Genomic DNA, 15,897 nt, shown 5'->3' on the forward strand with positions numbered 1-15,897 from the left:
GTTGAAAACAATTTGGAAATGAATTAAAATTAGTATTATAGTAAAAAGGAAAAAAAAACTTGAAAAGAAAAATAAAATAGTGCTCATCTTAGGTAGATCATAATATAATATGATTAAATTTGTGTGCTGCTATAAGATTCTACACCCTAGAAAAAATTGATTTGCTAGATTTTAACCCCAATCATTTTTTAAAATTTAATATTTTTAAGCAAAAATTTGTATGTTAAAATATTGGATTAGTAATTTTGAATTTAACATTATGTTTGGATCATTGTTATCCATTGTATAGTATTGTATCGTTACTATACCTACAATGTTTGTTTTGATTGTTATTTAAAGTTTATTGTACTGTATTGTCGAATTTCGTTGTTCTGTAACAATGGAAACCCTATTTTATGAAACAACCAATTTGGTGTGTTCCCGTTGTTACTTAAATTCGTTTTCCAATTAGATTTTTATATAATATTTCAAAATATTATTTTACTCTTTACCTTAATTATTTAAACCTAGTCAAACCTTCTACCCTAGGATAATTAAGAATATTTAAATAAATTTATAAATTACAATACAGTACGATACAAGCAAACCAAACAATTAGAATGTTACTAAACAACAACAAGCAATACAATTTAGTCAAACATTGTATCTATCATACAATATAGTAAAATACAATATAATATATTATGAAATAATTGATAACAATGATCCAAATAAAGTGCACGGAAATTGTGATGTAAGACTTTATAAATCAGAAAAAGAAGGGAATAGTCTAGAAAGCCATTAAAATTAGTCAAAATTAATTAAATTTATTAGTAATTAATGATTCACTAAATATGACCCTGACTATAATATTAAAATCTTAATTGTAACTTTTCAAATTAATTTTTTTTTACCTATATAAGCACAACACCAAAACATTAGTACAACACCAAGCATAAACCCATTACTTCCCTTTTTAAATTTTTGTTTCTTGACATTATTAATAAATAATGTTGGTGAAAAACTCATTTATCTTCATTTTGGTTGCTATTTTGACAATATTTCTAAATGAATTTAGCAACCCTATTAAAGCTTCTTTAGACTCTAATTTTGTTTACATAGATGGAACTCATTTTGCATTAGAAGGAAAACCATTTTATTTAAATGGATTTAATTCTTATTGGTTAATGTATATGGCTTCTGATCCATCAACAAGAAATAAAGTTACAAATATATTTCAACAAGCTTCTAAATATAAAATGAATGTTGCTAGAACTTGGGCTTTTGCGGATGGTGGATCTAGACCTTTACAATCCGCACCTGGCGTTTATAACGAGCAAATGTTTCAGGTACTTTAATAGAGGTTAAAAAATTATTGTTTTGTATTTGTTTTATAGAGGAACGAATCCTTCGCTTGAAAACTGCTATCTAAATGATATTTCTCTAGTATTCGCTATCCCTTTTTAATAATTTATAATATGAGTCAAACAAATATCTTTTTTCTTTTCAATATTTTCTACATGTGTATGGCACTTTGATTTAATTATTTTGTTGTTTCCCAAGCTCTCTCTAATTCTTTTTTTAAAAAAAAAAAATTAATTGATTTCATTTATGTCTCTTTTTTTATTGTTACAAATGTTAAAAACCATTTTTTGAAATTCTAACAACTTTTTATTTATGGTTTGGTCATTGCATAAAATATTTTAGGGTTTTGGACCAAAATTAAATTTTAATTAATAATTAAAAATTGAGTTTTTATCATTTGCTATATATATATATATATATATATATATATATATATATATAAAAAAAAAAGTGTAACTATAACTATTGGATCATGTTTTCCCAAGTTTGGTTATAATTATATTCTTGTCATCTCATTTTATTGTAAAAAATCAAATTTAATAAAATCCCATCTATTTAATCAGATAATATTAACTCTTTCTTAATTGTGATTTATTCATTTGGTTTATTTAGTCAAACTAAAGTATTCAAATCAATTTATTAATTTTATTATCATCACATTTATTTCCTTTATGACTTTCAATAAAATAATTCACTATGCACTTTTCAAGCTTTTATTTATTTATTTATTTTATTTAGGGATTGGATTTTGTGATATCAGAAGCAAAGAATTATGGAATTCACTTAATTCTTTCATTAGTTGATAATTTTGAAGCTTTTGGAGGAAAAAAACAATATGTAGAATGGGCAGTGCAAAAAGGCCAAAAATTAACAAGTGATGATGATTTCTTCACTAATCCTATGGTCAAAAAATTCTACAAAAATTATATCAAGGTAAATAAATTAATAATAAGATTCTTTACTTATATATTTTGTGCAATTATTACATTTTACTCCTAATATTTTTATTTTACGTGGAGCTGTCAGCAGAACTGATTTCTATAGATCAGTTATTGATTCACGTGAACTCAATAATTTAATTCAGCACACGTATAATATGTTTGACTATGAACTCATTTATTATTATAGTATTTATATTGTTTTGTTTTTTTAAATTTTTTTTTTATTTTTTTTTATATAGGATATGCTTACAAGAGTTAATAAAATAACCAAAGTGGCATATAAAGATGATCCAACAATTCTTTCATGGGAATTAATAAATGAGCCTAGATGCCCATCTGATCTATCTAGTAAAACAATACAGGTAATATTATATTTAATCGATCGATCAAAAATAATTATATTTTTATTTTTTTAAATAATTTTTTTAAAAAATAACTTTTATCGTACCTAACAAATTTGAAAAAAAAATATATAAATTGCATTATGCCACAAGAGATCAATAGGTGTGAATATACATATAAGATATAATGTGTATTGATTAATTACGATTTGATAGAAATATATAATGTATTTATTGAATCGGTATATATATGTGTGTGAATATATAGTATAATATACCTTTTAAGATTTCACTATATATTTTTATATGAAATAATTATTTTTTTGTTGGACGTATATTTTGCAGAACTGGATTAGAGAAATGGCGGGACATTTGAAATCAATAGATACAAATCATCTCTTGGAGATTGGACTTGAAGGATTTTATGGGAATGACAAGAAACAATATAACCCTAATTATATCAATTATGGGACTGATTTTATCTCCAACAATCAAATTAGAGAAATTGATTTTACCACAATTCATATTTACCCTGATCAATGGTATATAATTTCTAATCCCCTCTTCATTTTATATACAATATTGCACCCTCTCATTATCATTTTGTGATTTTTTTTACCACTAGTATTCGATACGAAGAAAAATATTTTCCGAGAGATATTCGGTTGATATCAGTAGAGACTACGTGAAAGATTATTTTGATTCAACATCTGATATCATTTTTATATTTCATCTCTTTAACAAATTTAGTAGCGAGCATAACGACCCTCTTGTTTCAATGGAGAAAAGAACCTACGATTAGGGCTTTTTCAGAAAATTTATACTTTCAACGAAATCTTTGAATTTCTTATTTTTACTATATATGTTTTTCTATCCGTATAGTACATTAATTGTTAAAAAAAGGCTAAAAATAGTGCCTCTCTTAGTCGTAAATATTGACACAGCATAACGACCGTATTGTCTCAATAGATAGAAAAACCTATGATTTAGGTTACGAAATCTTTGAATTTGTTATTTACTATGTTCACTTTATGCGTTCCTTTATTCGTACAGTACATTGAGTAGTTTTTCTTAGTCGTAAATGTTGAGGCATAACAACCCTATTGTCCCAATGGAGAGAGAAGAACCGATGATTTAGCTTACGAAATCTTTGAATTTTCTTAATTTACTACGTTCAACTCTATGTGTTCCTCTATTCGTAGAATGTACATAAATTGCTATAACAGAGTTTCTCTTAGTCGTAAATGTTGAGGCATAGTACACGATGCACTAACGTTTGTACCCTTAATTGGGCCTTTTGGACTTACAGGTTACCAGGTTCAACTCCAGAGGCCCAAGACAATTGGGCTTCACAATGGATCCAAGCCCATATAGATGACTCCAAATTGTTGAAAAAGCCCATATTAATTGGAGAATTTGGCAAATCTTCAAATACCACAGGATATAATATTAAAAAGAGAGATAATTATTTTGGAAAAATATATGGAAATATTTTTAATTGTGCTAAAAATGGAGGCCCATGTGGTGGTGGGCTTTTTTGGCAATTATTGGATCAAGGAATGGAAAATTATGGTGATGGTTATGAAGTGGTTTTACAAATAAGCCCATCAACAGATAGAGTTATACTCTTACAATCTCTTAGGCTCTCTAAATTATCATAGTAACAAAAAATATATATATATATATTACAATAATATTTTTTAATATTATTCAAAACATCAAGATTATTGTAATTTATCTAAGCTATGATTCTCTTTTATCAAACATAAAATTGATAGTATTGAAAATTTTATGGAATTGTTTGAGGTTTTGAAGATCTTTCTCTTTGTTGTATTTGACTTATTTGTTTTATGTTGCGTAGAGAATATACTCGATACGTTGATAGTAGATCTGTCAATATGGACTAGCTCACCCTATTTAGGCTAACACATATACGCTTTGATATTTTACGGGTCAGGTCAGGCTAGCCTATTTTTAGTGTGGGCCAGAAAACAATCGACCCAACCTAGAAGTAAATGGGCTACAGGCTTACCAGGCAAGCCTATTTTTTTTAAAAAATAAATTATAATTTAAAAATGTTATCATAAATATCGACAAGACAATATTACACGATGTTAATATTACTATAGAATTATCTTTATAATATTTATTAAGTTTTTTTTTTAAAGTAAAAGTATAAATATCTAAAATAGAAATATTAACTTAATTGTTTTGAGTTTGGACTCTCTTTAATTTTAAATTTTAGTATTATATTATATTTTTTAATTAATTTTTATTGGCCCATATGTCGACCATATCGATATTTCTCAAGCCCTACAAATCAATAGGCTTACTCAGTCGGTCAGGCCGGGCTAAAAAATTATTTTCTTAAATAGACTCTAAAAATCAACAAGCTTTGCGTAATATTTTTTATAAAGTTATGACTCAATGTTATACACGTGTGTAACAAAATATTAGAGTTTGAATTATTACAAATGAAATTAATTGTTTTAATTTTATTTATTTATTTCGAATATCATTAATTCTTATACAATTCAATTAATAATTCGTACTTTGTTTTTTCCATTTTGAAAATAATTTTTTATTTTTCATGTAAAATTTATTGTAATATTTTTTTTAAAAATAAATATTGTGATTTTAAAGGGGTAATAAAAAAATAAGATATAGATTGATAGCAAGAGTAGAGTAGATATAAAATTAACTAAATGACATATAAAATGAAAATGTTGATTGTTCGAGATTGAGTGAAGTTAAAAATTTTAAATAAAATTGACTTTTACCCAAAATATATGGTAAAAATGTCAAAAGCACCATTATTAATTATGATAGATAGAAATGAACATGCGCGTGAATGATTAATATCGAGAATATTTTTTAGCCAAAAGATTAATATCGAGAGTATTTGAGGGCCCAAAAATAGATGGATTATAGTTTTGTATCAATTAAAATAATCGAGAAACATTTTAGGCTAATCTGATGAACATTAGATTTTGATTTGCCCAATTTTAAATTCTCGCAAACTAGGTGAATTTTTTGCGCCATTGATATCAATAACAGGTAACCACCAAAGGATATGGTGCATGAGACGGATGGGGTTGCTTCTCCCTCAATCGAGAGGTCTCGGGTTTGAGCTTGAATATAAAAAAAACCTTGATAGGGAGCGTTTCCCAGAATGAGCCCTACGCGGCGCGAATACAAAATTATTTGATTCCATTGCAAATACCAAACATCGGGTAGAAAATAAAAATATATATATCAATAGCGTTGAGGTCTATAACTAACTCCCACCCCCATTAGGTAAGATAAGATAAAACAAGTTGACCACAACCCATCCGAACCCACAATGAAACTCCAATTAAATTCGGATCGCGCACTTAGGGCCCATTCAGGGGTGACGCTCCCAACACTCCCAAGTCCCACCAATACACCACAACCCATGTTTGATGCTTCGCGATGCATGTCAATAAAGAGAAATAGAGAAATATAGTTCCAAATTCAACAGCTGATACAACAACACTGATTAGAGAGCAAGTCAACCACTGTCCATTTCCATTAATCTGAAATATACTATAAGATGAACAATTAAGTTTAACACAAGATGACAAAGAATAGAAATTATAAAGCTAGTTAACATAATTACATCCATCTAACTATATATGATAACTGATATACCATTACAACAAATGAAACCAGCAGCATTACAGGAAGAGGTTCACATATGCTAATGTCAGAAGAAAGTTGGTGTTACTTGTTACTCTCGGGGACGGGCAAGCCAGAGAGAACTAAGGGCTCGCAGTCTAGCGAAATAATCACCGATAGCAAGAAGAGCACGAGCTGATTGGCGAGTTGTCAATATCCGATGCATTTGCTGTAGCATCCGTTGTCGTAGATTATCAGCCTGACATTTACATTTTCATAGGTCAGTTTTTTGTATGCCTGGGATAGCTTTCAACATGTACTCAAAACAAAGATAGTCAGAGCAGATACGAATATCTCCACTAGCCATCGAAACCTACCAATCTCACTTTCCAGATCCCTCTAGCTTAAATGATTTTGACTTTACATTCGCTATCCTCGTATCACAACTACGTAAGCAAGTTGAGGTCATTATATGAATCTTCACTGACCATGTTGCTCCATTTAAACTCATCTCAAACCAATATTACACAAAAAAAGAAGTACTGCATTTTCTAATGGTACCAACACGTACTCGAACGTGCAAACACATATTTGTATATATGGCATCTCATGCATACAAGTTGCCATCTAAGTTCTAACCCAACTAAACTGCTGCATTTCAGAACATAAAAGATATGGAGATGGTTCTAATGCAATGCAAGATCTTTCAGCGATAAAAAGATCTTCTTTTCTTTCTGCAAGCATGTTTGTCAACCTAACTAGCAAAGTTTTGCAAATCTCACCTCTAATCTAAACCTTTTTAACCATAATTACTAGCACCATGCCAATAATTGTACCGGTTTTTCCAATTGGTACAGCTCAGTGCAGAGTTGTCTCTAACTACCACTGTAAAATCAAGAGTGAAATTACAAAAAATAAGACAGGAAGTTATGAGACTCTGTACTAGGAAATACAATCAGAATGACACCCTAAACTCCCTCATACATCCTTTCTATCTTCGGAACATGGGCAAATATCTTCAGTAATTTCGTAGCATCCTTCTCTAGGTAAGAAAATAGCCCAGCACCTATACGAGATACAGAACTACAGTTGCTTCAACTCCATTCTTTGTTTCCTACTAATTCTCATCAGGAGAAACATTAATATCAAAACCAAGAAGGAAAAAAGGAAAAAAGAAATGATAGAATAAACGAATAAGTAGTTCAATATGTTTTTGCACTCAAGGGTGTTGCCTAGTGGGTCAAGAACCATGAGATCTCAGGTTCAATCCCAACAAAGATAATAACACTAGGTGACTTCTACCATCTGTCCTAGCCTTGGTGGATAGAGTTTCCTAGTACCTATTGCTGGTGGGAGACTGGGAAGTGGCAAGTATCCCAATCAAACATCGTTCATAATCAAACGTTATCATATAAAATGAAACAGAGAGAGTCAGCCAGTTACTAAGTTATGAAAAAACACTACTAGTTCTCTCCATCTCCTTATTCTCCTCTCAGGATTACAGCAAACTGAATGTTTTTGGTCATGAAGATGGAATAAGATAACTTTAGGTGGACAAATCAAGTCCATTAGGGATGTTGGTCGGCAGGTACCTTTAAGGTGGAATGGACAAGTGATCATTTGGTTGGGAATGAAAACTTTTCAAAGGCTTCCATATGATGCAGTAAATGAGTCTATCTGGATGGAGTTAGAATTGAATATCTCATGAGGAACTTGGAATAATATATGACTTTTCTTCTTTCACGCTTCTTAGTTTATTCATTCTCGATCTCGAGGGGCTGCCCGGGTGCCACAAAAGATGTGTAATTGACATATAAATGATAAATTTGAGGCTGTTAGAAATGCATTAGATAACCAAGTCTATTTTTTAAGTGAAAATAGTGGATACACATGATAAAACACTAAGCACCTGGAGAATGAATCCTTCAAGTGTTCCTAGCTTCCCCATTGCCATGGCCATTTGACCCATGTAATTGGCAACATTCCCAGATGACCCTGAAGGTCCAAGAGACCCTGCCAGGGTCTCAGCCAATGACTGTTGCAGTGATTCAATTCCCTGAGATAAAGCATCTTCAGCCAGTTGGGATGACTGTTGCAAGTTGTTGATTGCCAACGATTGTTGATCAGTTAAAGGCTCCAACTGATTAATGAGAAGCTGCAACAAAGAAGACAGAAATTTAAGAGTGGAAGAATGTATTAAGGTAATGAGCCAAAGGAAGTAAAACAATCTGCCTTCTGACCACCTCCAGCCCTTGAATAGAGAAAATAAAGGGAGCATCCAAAGATTTAGTCATCTAAAAGTAACAAATGGAAATTCTTCAGTAGGCACCAGAATGAGAGAGGGTAACAGTAGAGGAAGAGTTTCATCTAAAGCAAGACAGTTAGGGGAACAGAGAAATTCAAAAGCTTTTCAATGCACAAAAAAAGAAAACCATCACCGGAAGAACAAACAGAAGCTGCAAGGATATTCAATTTGGACGGCATCCTACCGAGAACTTCTGCCTAGAGAAGTATTGGGAAGTTTTTCATCAAGAAAGTGGTTGTAACTAAGGTCAGAAGTAGTCGATTGTCCTTCATGATTCATGGTGAAGGTACAAAATAGTTAAGACTTTCATATGAAGATTAAGCTAACTTACTAGGCCAAATTCTAAAAGAGATATCCTCAAAACGGTAACTCCTTTGAATTTGGACAACTACCAATCATGTCGTAAACCTTCACACCAGTTCAGATTTGTTTTATTTTGCTAATTCAAGTACGGGGATTGGGGTTTCCCAAGCCGTTGTATCACGTTTTTATAAGGATATTTCCCACCTTGAGAAGTTCCGACGAACGGAATCCACCAAGCCACAAGAAGCATCTTTCTGCAGGGGTTTTCCACATGCCTGACAATATATGAAAAACATCAGCCTTTGCAGCATCAGCCTTGATCTTGAATAATTCATCATAGTGCGCCAAGATGCCATCCACAATTATACGCAGTTCGCCATCACCAGCATGAGAACTTACAGCTCCTCTCAGCTCATTTGTACGCCGGTTGTGTTCTTCCAGCCATCGTGCATATTCTACATCAAACGCCAAAGCTCCTAAAAAATACAGATGTTAATATTACATAATTTTCCGGAATGCTAAACCCAAGCTAGCTTCTAGTAAAACTGGTTAGAGTGTCAATACATATGGAGAGATATAGATATAGATATAATGACTGAGACCCATACATAAGATCGTTCTAGCTTGTCTCCTTCTTACTAGTTAGTCATACTTTATTAACGTGCAACCTTTTGCAACTAAATTTATTTGAGAATTCAAAAGTTGAAATGCAAAAGCAGATAAGCATACCATTTCCACTCATTGCCTGTGATTGATCTCCTGAACTTGAAACATATATGCCCTTCGGATTAAGAAAAAAATTATCAAAAATGTTTATCATCTTATGAGAAACTAGCTAATAACTACACAGGTCGCCAGTTTTAGAGCGTAAGAGAAACAAATTAGACCCATAAAACAATTGCTAAACAAACCTGCTGTCGAGCTCGTTGAAGCTCCTGCTCTAGCTGTGTCAGCTTCATTCTACTACTCTCTAACTGTTGAACATATGCCTAGATCACCACAAAAGGAAAACATATGAAATACCGGCGTTATTATTGATATAAGATCTATAAGGACTAAAAAGTAAAATTGGTAACAAATACTGCTAATAGTAAATGTAGTACAATGCAACTAAAGAAACCCGGAAGAATAACAGAAGTGAAGAATTAGACATAATTATGCTGCAAAAAAACAGAAAAGGCACATACATATGCTCAATTTTGCAAGCGAACAGCAGGATGAATAAAGATGTGAAATGATGCTACATATGATACATAACAAAGTGAAAGGCAACAAAAGTAAAATATTGCAAGACCTGCAGTGCTATATGACAAGAATAAATACTTGTATAAAATGAACTGAAAAAAATACAAAAAGAAAATGGCAATAGGAGCATTAGTCCTATTCCTATATGTACAAATCCAAATCAGGCGAACTTTTACCAAGAGTAGAGCATAAATTTAAAAAGATAAAGTTAGATGGAATTGTATTGTATCTTTTTATTATTGGTGTAAAAAGATAGAAATAGATAAATTAGAACTAACAGATTTGTTAGGATCTCTGCGGAGTAGCTTCCTCCTACTCTTTTTTCTTTTCTTTTCTTTTCTTTTCTCTTCTTTTGCTTCTTTTTGAAGGCTCCAGAATATCCTTAATACTGAGGAATACAACGTCACCAATTTCAAAAAAAAAAGTATGTGACCATCTGAGAACACACTTCTATTTTCTTAATCATGTCTTCAACACACCCCTCACATGTGGGCTAGATTATTTTTCATGATCAATTGCGTGAAAATTCTTTTTGATAATGGGTGGCAGTGAGCTTCGAACTCAGGACCTTTACCATATTGAAGTATATGACCATTTCATCTAAAAGCTTAAATTGTTAGAGAGGCTTTTTTTCTTAATAATGTCTTCAACAACAAGAAAAGTTGTGCCTTTAAAGCCCGATATATCAAAAAAAAGGAGGTACAGAAATAAGAATGTTAAGACGGACGTTCAGCCATACAAATAGGGGTTAGAAGTAACAACCACATCCAACACAGGGTGCAAGGAGGAAAAAAGGATATAATGAGAAAAGGTCGCCAAAGATAATTTCACATGTTCTACATAGACCAGAAAATATCAATCCTTGAGTTTGATGATTGAAGGTAGACCTAAAATCGTATTAGGAGAAGTTGTCTCAGATAATCTAAAATCTTTCCAACTAATGCAGAGTTAAATATGAACAGACCATAATGAAAGCAAAGTGGTGACGCCCTATCTCATCATTTACATGTAAGAATTACTGGCTAGTACTATTGATCAGAAAGATGAGTATAATTATGTGGTAGTGTGATTAAGAATGTGTTTGACCATGAGGGAATGACGAAGGTATGTTAAGAGTCACATTTTGTTTTCGGTTGAAAACAAATGAGGACATAAGAAAAGGACACCCGAACACCAGTGCTAGGTTTGGTTTGAAAACGAAATGAGTTGGGCGAATTTGGGATAAGGAAATGAAACCTGAACAGAAGCTTATTGATGTTTTTACTCACGCTACAATACATACCAATGGCAGTGACAAGCAAGGGAGGCAGTCACATTGGGTTGGACTGACATGATGGAGCTTCAACAAGATTGAGTGAAAATATAACAGGACAACAAATGAATTAGGACATCATAGTGTCTCATTGGATGACTCAACGTCCATATTTCCACTTGGAAGAATCAAGGGGACCCTACGATGGGGAATCCTGAACAATTGGAGAAAGCGTGATCCAAAAATATAGTGTGAGTTGCAGAAGGGCCATGCCGATTGTAAAACTTAAGACATGCTAAATTTCCTGTATAGAAAAAGGTAGTATTTTTTTACTGGAATTTTTTAGGCAGAACATGCACTGGACTTTGGGTGTAATAGTAAGTTGATTCGCTTCTACATGATGTTTGGAATCTATCTAAAGAATATTTTATTGAATAATTATTTCTAGCAAGAATGATTGGAGTCTTCAACAATGACTCCAGTTTACGAGAAGATAAAACTAAGATGAGGTAAGCTCGATCTTTAGGGAAAATTATTAGTTTTGACGCCATAGCATCAAGGTCCCAGGAAATAAATTATAAAAGCCTGCTTTCATGGAATTTTGCATTCACAACTCATTTGAAGACACTAGGACTCAATATTGTAAGAAAGGAACTGTGTTACTTCAATCCAATACACTGAGGTAAATGAAGAATGGATCCTATTGCAAACATATGATATTAGAAACATGAGTTTTACTATAGATTCTTGGATTATTTATAAATTTCACATTTGGAGATAATAGTACTATCCATAAAAGGAGGTTCTTGAATTCTTTGGTAAAAAGGTTATTTCTGGACCTAAATTTGGTGAATCGTATTCATTTATGCTATGTGTAATTGAGATTAAGAATTTGTTGATTCACTTCAGTTGAAATCAAAATCAAAAGGAAAATACCTAGGGTTAAGTATAACTGCACTGTTCAGATACCCCTACCCATACACCGGACAGATAGTTACACAAAATACAAAGCAGCTCACACAGTCCATGTATCCAGCACCAGAGAGCAGTTGCTCATCAGGTTAACCAGAGCAACAGATATCAGAGGTTCTGTTTATTCAATAAATTGTACCTTTAGAGGTGTATATCTCCTGAAGATATCCTTGGTGTTGTTCCCATACTAAAGCACAACGTAACTTCCATCGAAGTTTTGTGGTTCTCTTACTCCAGTATTGATCCAAAGTGACTAACAGTACTGAAAAGTAAACCATTTTGTACTATGGCAAGACCAATAATCATTTTCTCAAATAGTTCGGTGCTTTTAGAAAAATGAAAAAAATGTACTTCTATCATTAAATAAAAAAGAAAAAGCCATTGGATTGTTAACCTATTTGCAGATCAAATCTGAAGTACAAAAGGAATTATATATAAAGTAAATAACAGTGCAACCCCGTAAGAGAATCTACCTTTTTCCTTAGACGACTCTTTCGTGCAGCTTCACGATTTTGGGAAAGCCTACGAAGCGTCTGCACAAAAGAAGAGTTCGACTCGGTTATAAAACCTTTTTTTCCAATCATTATTCTAATCGAATTCTGAATGTGCACAACGGAATAACCTTTTGGTCTCTGGTTTTGTCACTTGCATCGGAAGTGGCGCCCAATGTTAGAGAGTTTAGATACTGCACCAAGAATGATGAAGAACAATTTCATTAAAATTTGAAGTACAGATTAGCTTAAAAGTACAGCAAGATTCCGGAACGTTCTGGAGCCATTTAATTTTTGAAATAAAGTATGCTTTTTTTTCCAATATCTAATTGCGTACACCTCTTTTCTTCCTGAAACACATCGATAACATGCGCTAGTTTTGCAGATCAGGAAAAAGAAAAATTCCCTCCAAGTAACTTTAGAACATAGATAGAGCATAATGGATTTATATAGGTGATAACAACTACTTGGGGTTAAAGCTTAGTCATGTTAGAAAGCTTATATTAGGTCAGGTGCTTCCCTTCCACTGCACCACAAACTAACCTTAAGCACTGTCCTTGGTAATCAATGGAAGACAAATAAGCTTATAACTTCATTTTTAATTAACATATGGCACAGTAATGTCTGGCCTGGAACTATCTTATATAAGGTGAATCATTCAGATTTTTGTAGAAGTAGATAGAGGTAACAGAATTTACAGGGATAGAATCTCAATTATATAAACTAAGAAAAAAATCAAAAGAAGTTATATGTTATTGCCTAGAATTTTGTTCAACTCGCCAAGAATAAAAGCACAAGAACTACCTATTCACTTTATAAAAAAAAGAACATTGGCGTGCCAACTGGACTTTAACCAAACTTTGAATGAAGATAAACCAGAAATTATCAATCAAAATATTCAGATAAATGCTTATTTAAATCTAGAAAAGCTATAGCTGAAATTTGAAAACATTAAATAAGATAAGAAAGCAATAACAGATATACCCTCAAGTTTTTATCATCTGTATCAACATCTGTTGACGTATCAGTCATAGCACTGACGTCTGCCATCGTGTAGTACCACCAATTTCACGTACAACCACTTCAGATTGGGAACTCGTTTATTTCTGTAAAAGAACTGATTAACATGATGTCCAATAAGGATAGACTTGATGAAATTAAGTTGACAACTGCAGAAAGATACTGTACAACTGTATCAACATGTGAAAGAAACTTCACCTACTGAGCTTTGCAAAGTATACCAGACGTGAGTCCAGACAAAGCAAATTAAAGATGAGTACTGAAAAATAGCACTTCATGAACACTAGATTTTGTATACTATAATGGAAGCTAATGTGCCAAACATTTAGCTATAGCAAAGAGAAATCACATCTATCTCATATTTAGTACTAGGCTTCAGCCCCACTATCATTGGCCATCAGATCTCATGCATCACAAATTAACCTACAAGAAAATCTAATCATTCTTCTAAGAAGCTCAAGGAAACACTCATTTAAGAAACACCTGAGAGAGCCAACTGCCTTAGAATTATCGCAAGCTGAACAAGGAGACAAAAACATAGCCACTTCTACCGGTATCAGATGACCACTGGGCTAGGCTTATACGACAAGGAGACAAAAACATAGCATAGATTCAACATTTTTGAGAACCCTTTAGCATATAGTGCTCTACTCTCTGATTGGGTGATGCCTCTAATCAGATATCTCCTATTGTTTTGAGTCTCTAATGTGAAATTAATAGTGCTACATGCATATGCTGAAGTTCTTCGTAATCATCATTTTCTCATTAATTTTTCATTGCCTTCTCCATTTTAAAATTAATGCCCTACCAATAATATTGAACTTCGGGATAATCTAGATAGGTCTCGTCAATCTAGATTATCCATAAAATAATCAAGGCTAAAGAATCAACCCATAAACACACTAAATTCAAGCTGAGCTTCAGAGCTATATGATCACAAATCATTTGCCTCTTAACAACCACAACATACCATTCTAGTCCCACAATGGGGTCTGGGGAGGGTACACAGTGTACCCACACCTTACCCCTACCTTAACTAAGGTAGATAGACAATTTTCGATAGACAACAGCAGCAACAAGCAGGAAGAACAACATGAAAATACAACAATCCAGGCTAAAGAATCACCCAATAGACAAACTTTAATCAAGGTAAGCCTCAGAGCTATATGATCAAGAATCATTTGCATCTCAACAACCACAACATACCATTGTAATCCCACAAGTAGGGTCTGGGGAGGGTACACAGTATACGCACACCTTACCCTACCTTAACTAAGGTAGATAGACAATTTTCGATAGACCCTCCCCTCAAAACAGATAAAAGAAAAGACAACAGCAGCAACAAGCAGGAAGAACAACATGAAAATACAACAATCCAGGCTAAAGAATCACCCAATAGACAAACTTAAAATCAAGCTAAGCCTCAGAGCCATATGATCAAGAATCATTTGCATCACATAGATAATAAAACCCAATTCATCAAATCCTCAAAAAGATCAAATCTTTGCACCTTCAGCCCCAAAACACAGACACCCTCATCTAAAAATAGTACATAAAAAGCATCTAAATACATGATAACTGAAGATAAAGAGGGGAAAGTAACTTACCGTTCAAAAACAAGAAGGGTCTGTTGGACAAAAAAAACTGAGACTTCAACAGATAAACCAAAATCAGATACTAAAAACTCAATCTTTTTCTTGTTTTCTTGCACCCCTATTCTTCTTCTTCTTCAAAGTTTAGTAAATCAGTGAAATCAACAAAAGTTTTTTTCAGCAAAAAAACAAAACTGTAGTCTTTTGAGTCTCTTTTCATTCTCTTTCTTTTGTGTGTTGGGGGTGGGGGTGGGGTGTTATTTTATACACATAGACTATACTTTATTTCACTATGAATTATATTAATTTTCTATGAAAATATTAATATTTTAGCCAAATTGAGTGGATATGTCCGTCTCTAATATTTTATCACAAGCATTATTTTATTTGTCATATTGCGTTTTTCGAAAGCTAATTTGATTAATATTTGAAATTGAGTTAGATTATATTAT

At 32.5% G+C, this 15,897-nt stretch overlaps 2 protein-coding genes across 3 annotated transcripts; one reads left to right on the forward strand and one right to left on the reverse strand.

Annotated features, from left to right (window-relative positions):
- Positions 1–946: 946 nt before the first annotated feature.
- On the forward strand, positions 947–4,359 carry LOC101254023 (mannan endo-1,4-beta-mannosidase 4-like). Its single transcript, XM_004228837.4, has 5 exons — positions 947–1,328; positions 2,083–2,277; positions 2,525–2,647; positions 2,972–3,168; positions 3,936–4,359. The coding sequence occupies exons 1-5, from the start codon at positions 990–992 to the stop codon at positions 4,285–4,287; spliced, it is 1,206 nt and encodes a 401-aa protein (XP_004228885.2). The 5' UTR covers positions 947–989; the 3' UTR covers positions 4,288–4,359.
- A 1,787-nt stretch (positions 4,360–6,146) lies between these two features.
- On the reverse strand, positions 6,147–15,727 carry TGA2 (transcription factor TGA2). 2 transcript variants are annotated; one of them, XM_004228457.5, is made up of 9 exons: positions 15,461–15,727; positions 13,818–13,939; positions 12,965–13,027; positions 12,816–12,875; positions 9,785–9,862; positions 9,603–9,654; positions 9,078–9,349; positions 8,175–8,420; positions 6,147–6,524 (listed from the first exon to the last, which is right to left on the reverse strand). In XM_004228457.5, exons 2-9 carry the CDS (start codon positions 13,881–13,883, stop codon positions 6,378–6,380), a joined length of 984 nt encoding a protein of 327 aa, XP_004228505.1. In that variant the 5' UTR covers positions 13,884–13,939; positions 15,461–15,727; the 3' UTR covers positions 6,147–6,377. The 2 variants fall into 2 exon arrangements, with proteins under 2 accessions (XP_004228505.1, XP_010314690.1); XM_010316388.4 differs by having other exon boundaries at positions 13,818–13,950; positions 15,461–15,677.
- Positions 15,728–15,897: the final 170 nt, after the last annotated feature.

Source organism: Solanum lycopersicum, chromosome 1 (genome assembly GCF_036512215.1).
Source record: "Solanum lycopersicum chromosome 1, SLM_r2.1".
Lineage (NCBI taxonomy): Eukaryota > Viridiplantae > Streptophyta > Magnoliopsida > Solanales > Solanaceae > Solanum > Solanum lycopersicum.

Coding starts and splice junctions, on each gene's coding strand:
- LOC101254023 (XM_004228837.4), top strand. CDS start 990: ATGTTGGTGAAAAACTCATTTATCTTCATTTTGGTTGCTATTTTGACA. Junction 2,278..2,524: donor TCTACAAAAATTATATCAAG/GTAAATAAATTA, acceptor TTTTTTATATAG/GATATGCTTACAAGAGTTAA. Junction 3,169..3,935: donor CATATTTACCCTGATCAATG/GTATATAATTTC, acceptor TTGGACTTACAG/GTTACCAGGTTCAACTCCAG.
- TGA2 (XM_004228457.5), bottom strand. CDS start 13,883: ATGGCAGACGTCAGTGCTATGACTGATACGTCAACAGATGTTGATACA. Junction 13,028..13,817: donor CAGATGATAAAAACTTGAGG/GTATATCTGTTA, acceptor TTCTTGGTGCAG/TATCTAAACTCTCTAACATT. Junction 8,421..9,077: donor GTTCGTCGGAACTTCTCAAG/GTGGGAAATATC, acceptor TCTTTGTTGCAG/CTTCTCATTAATCAGTTGGA.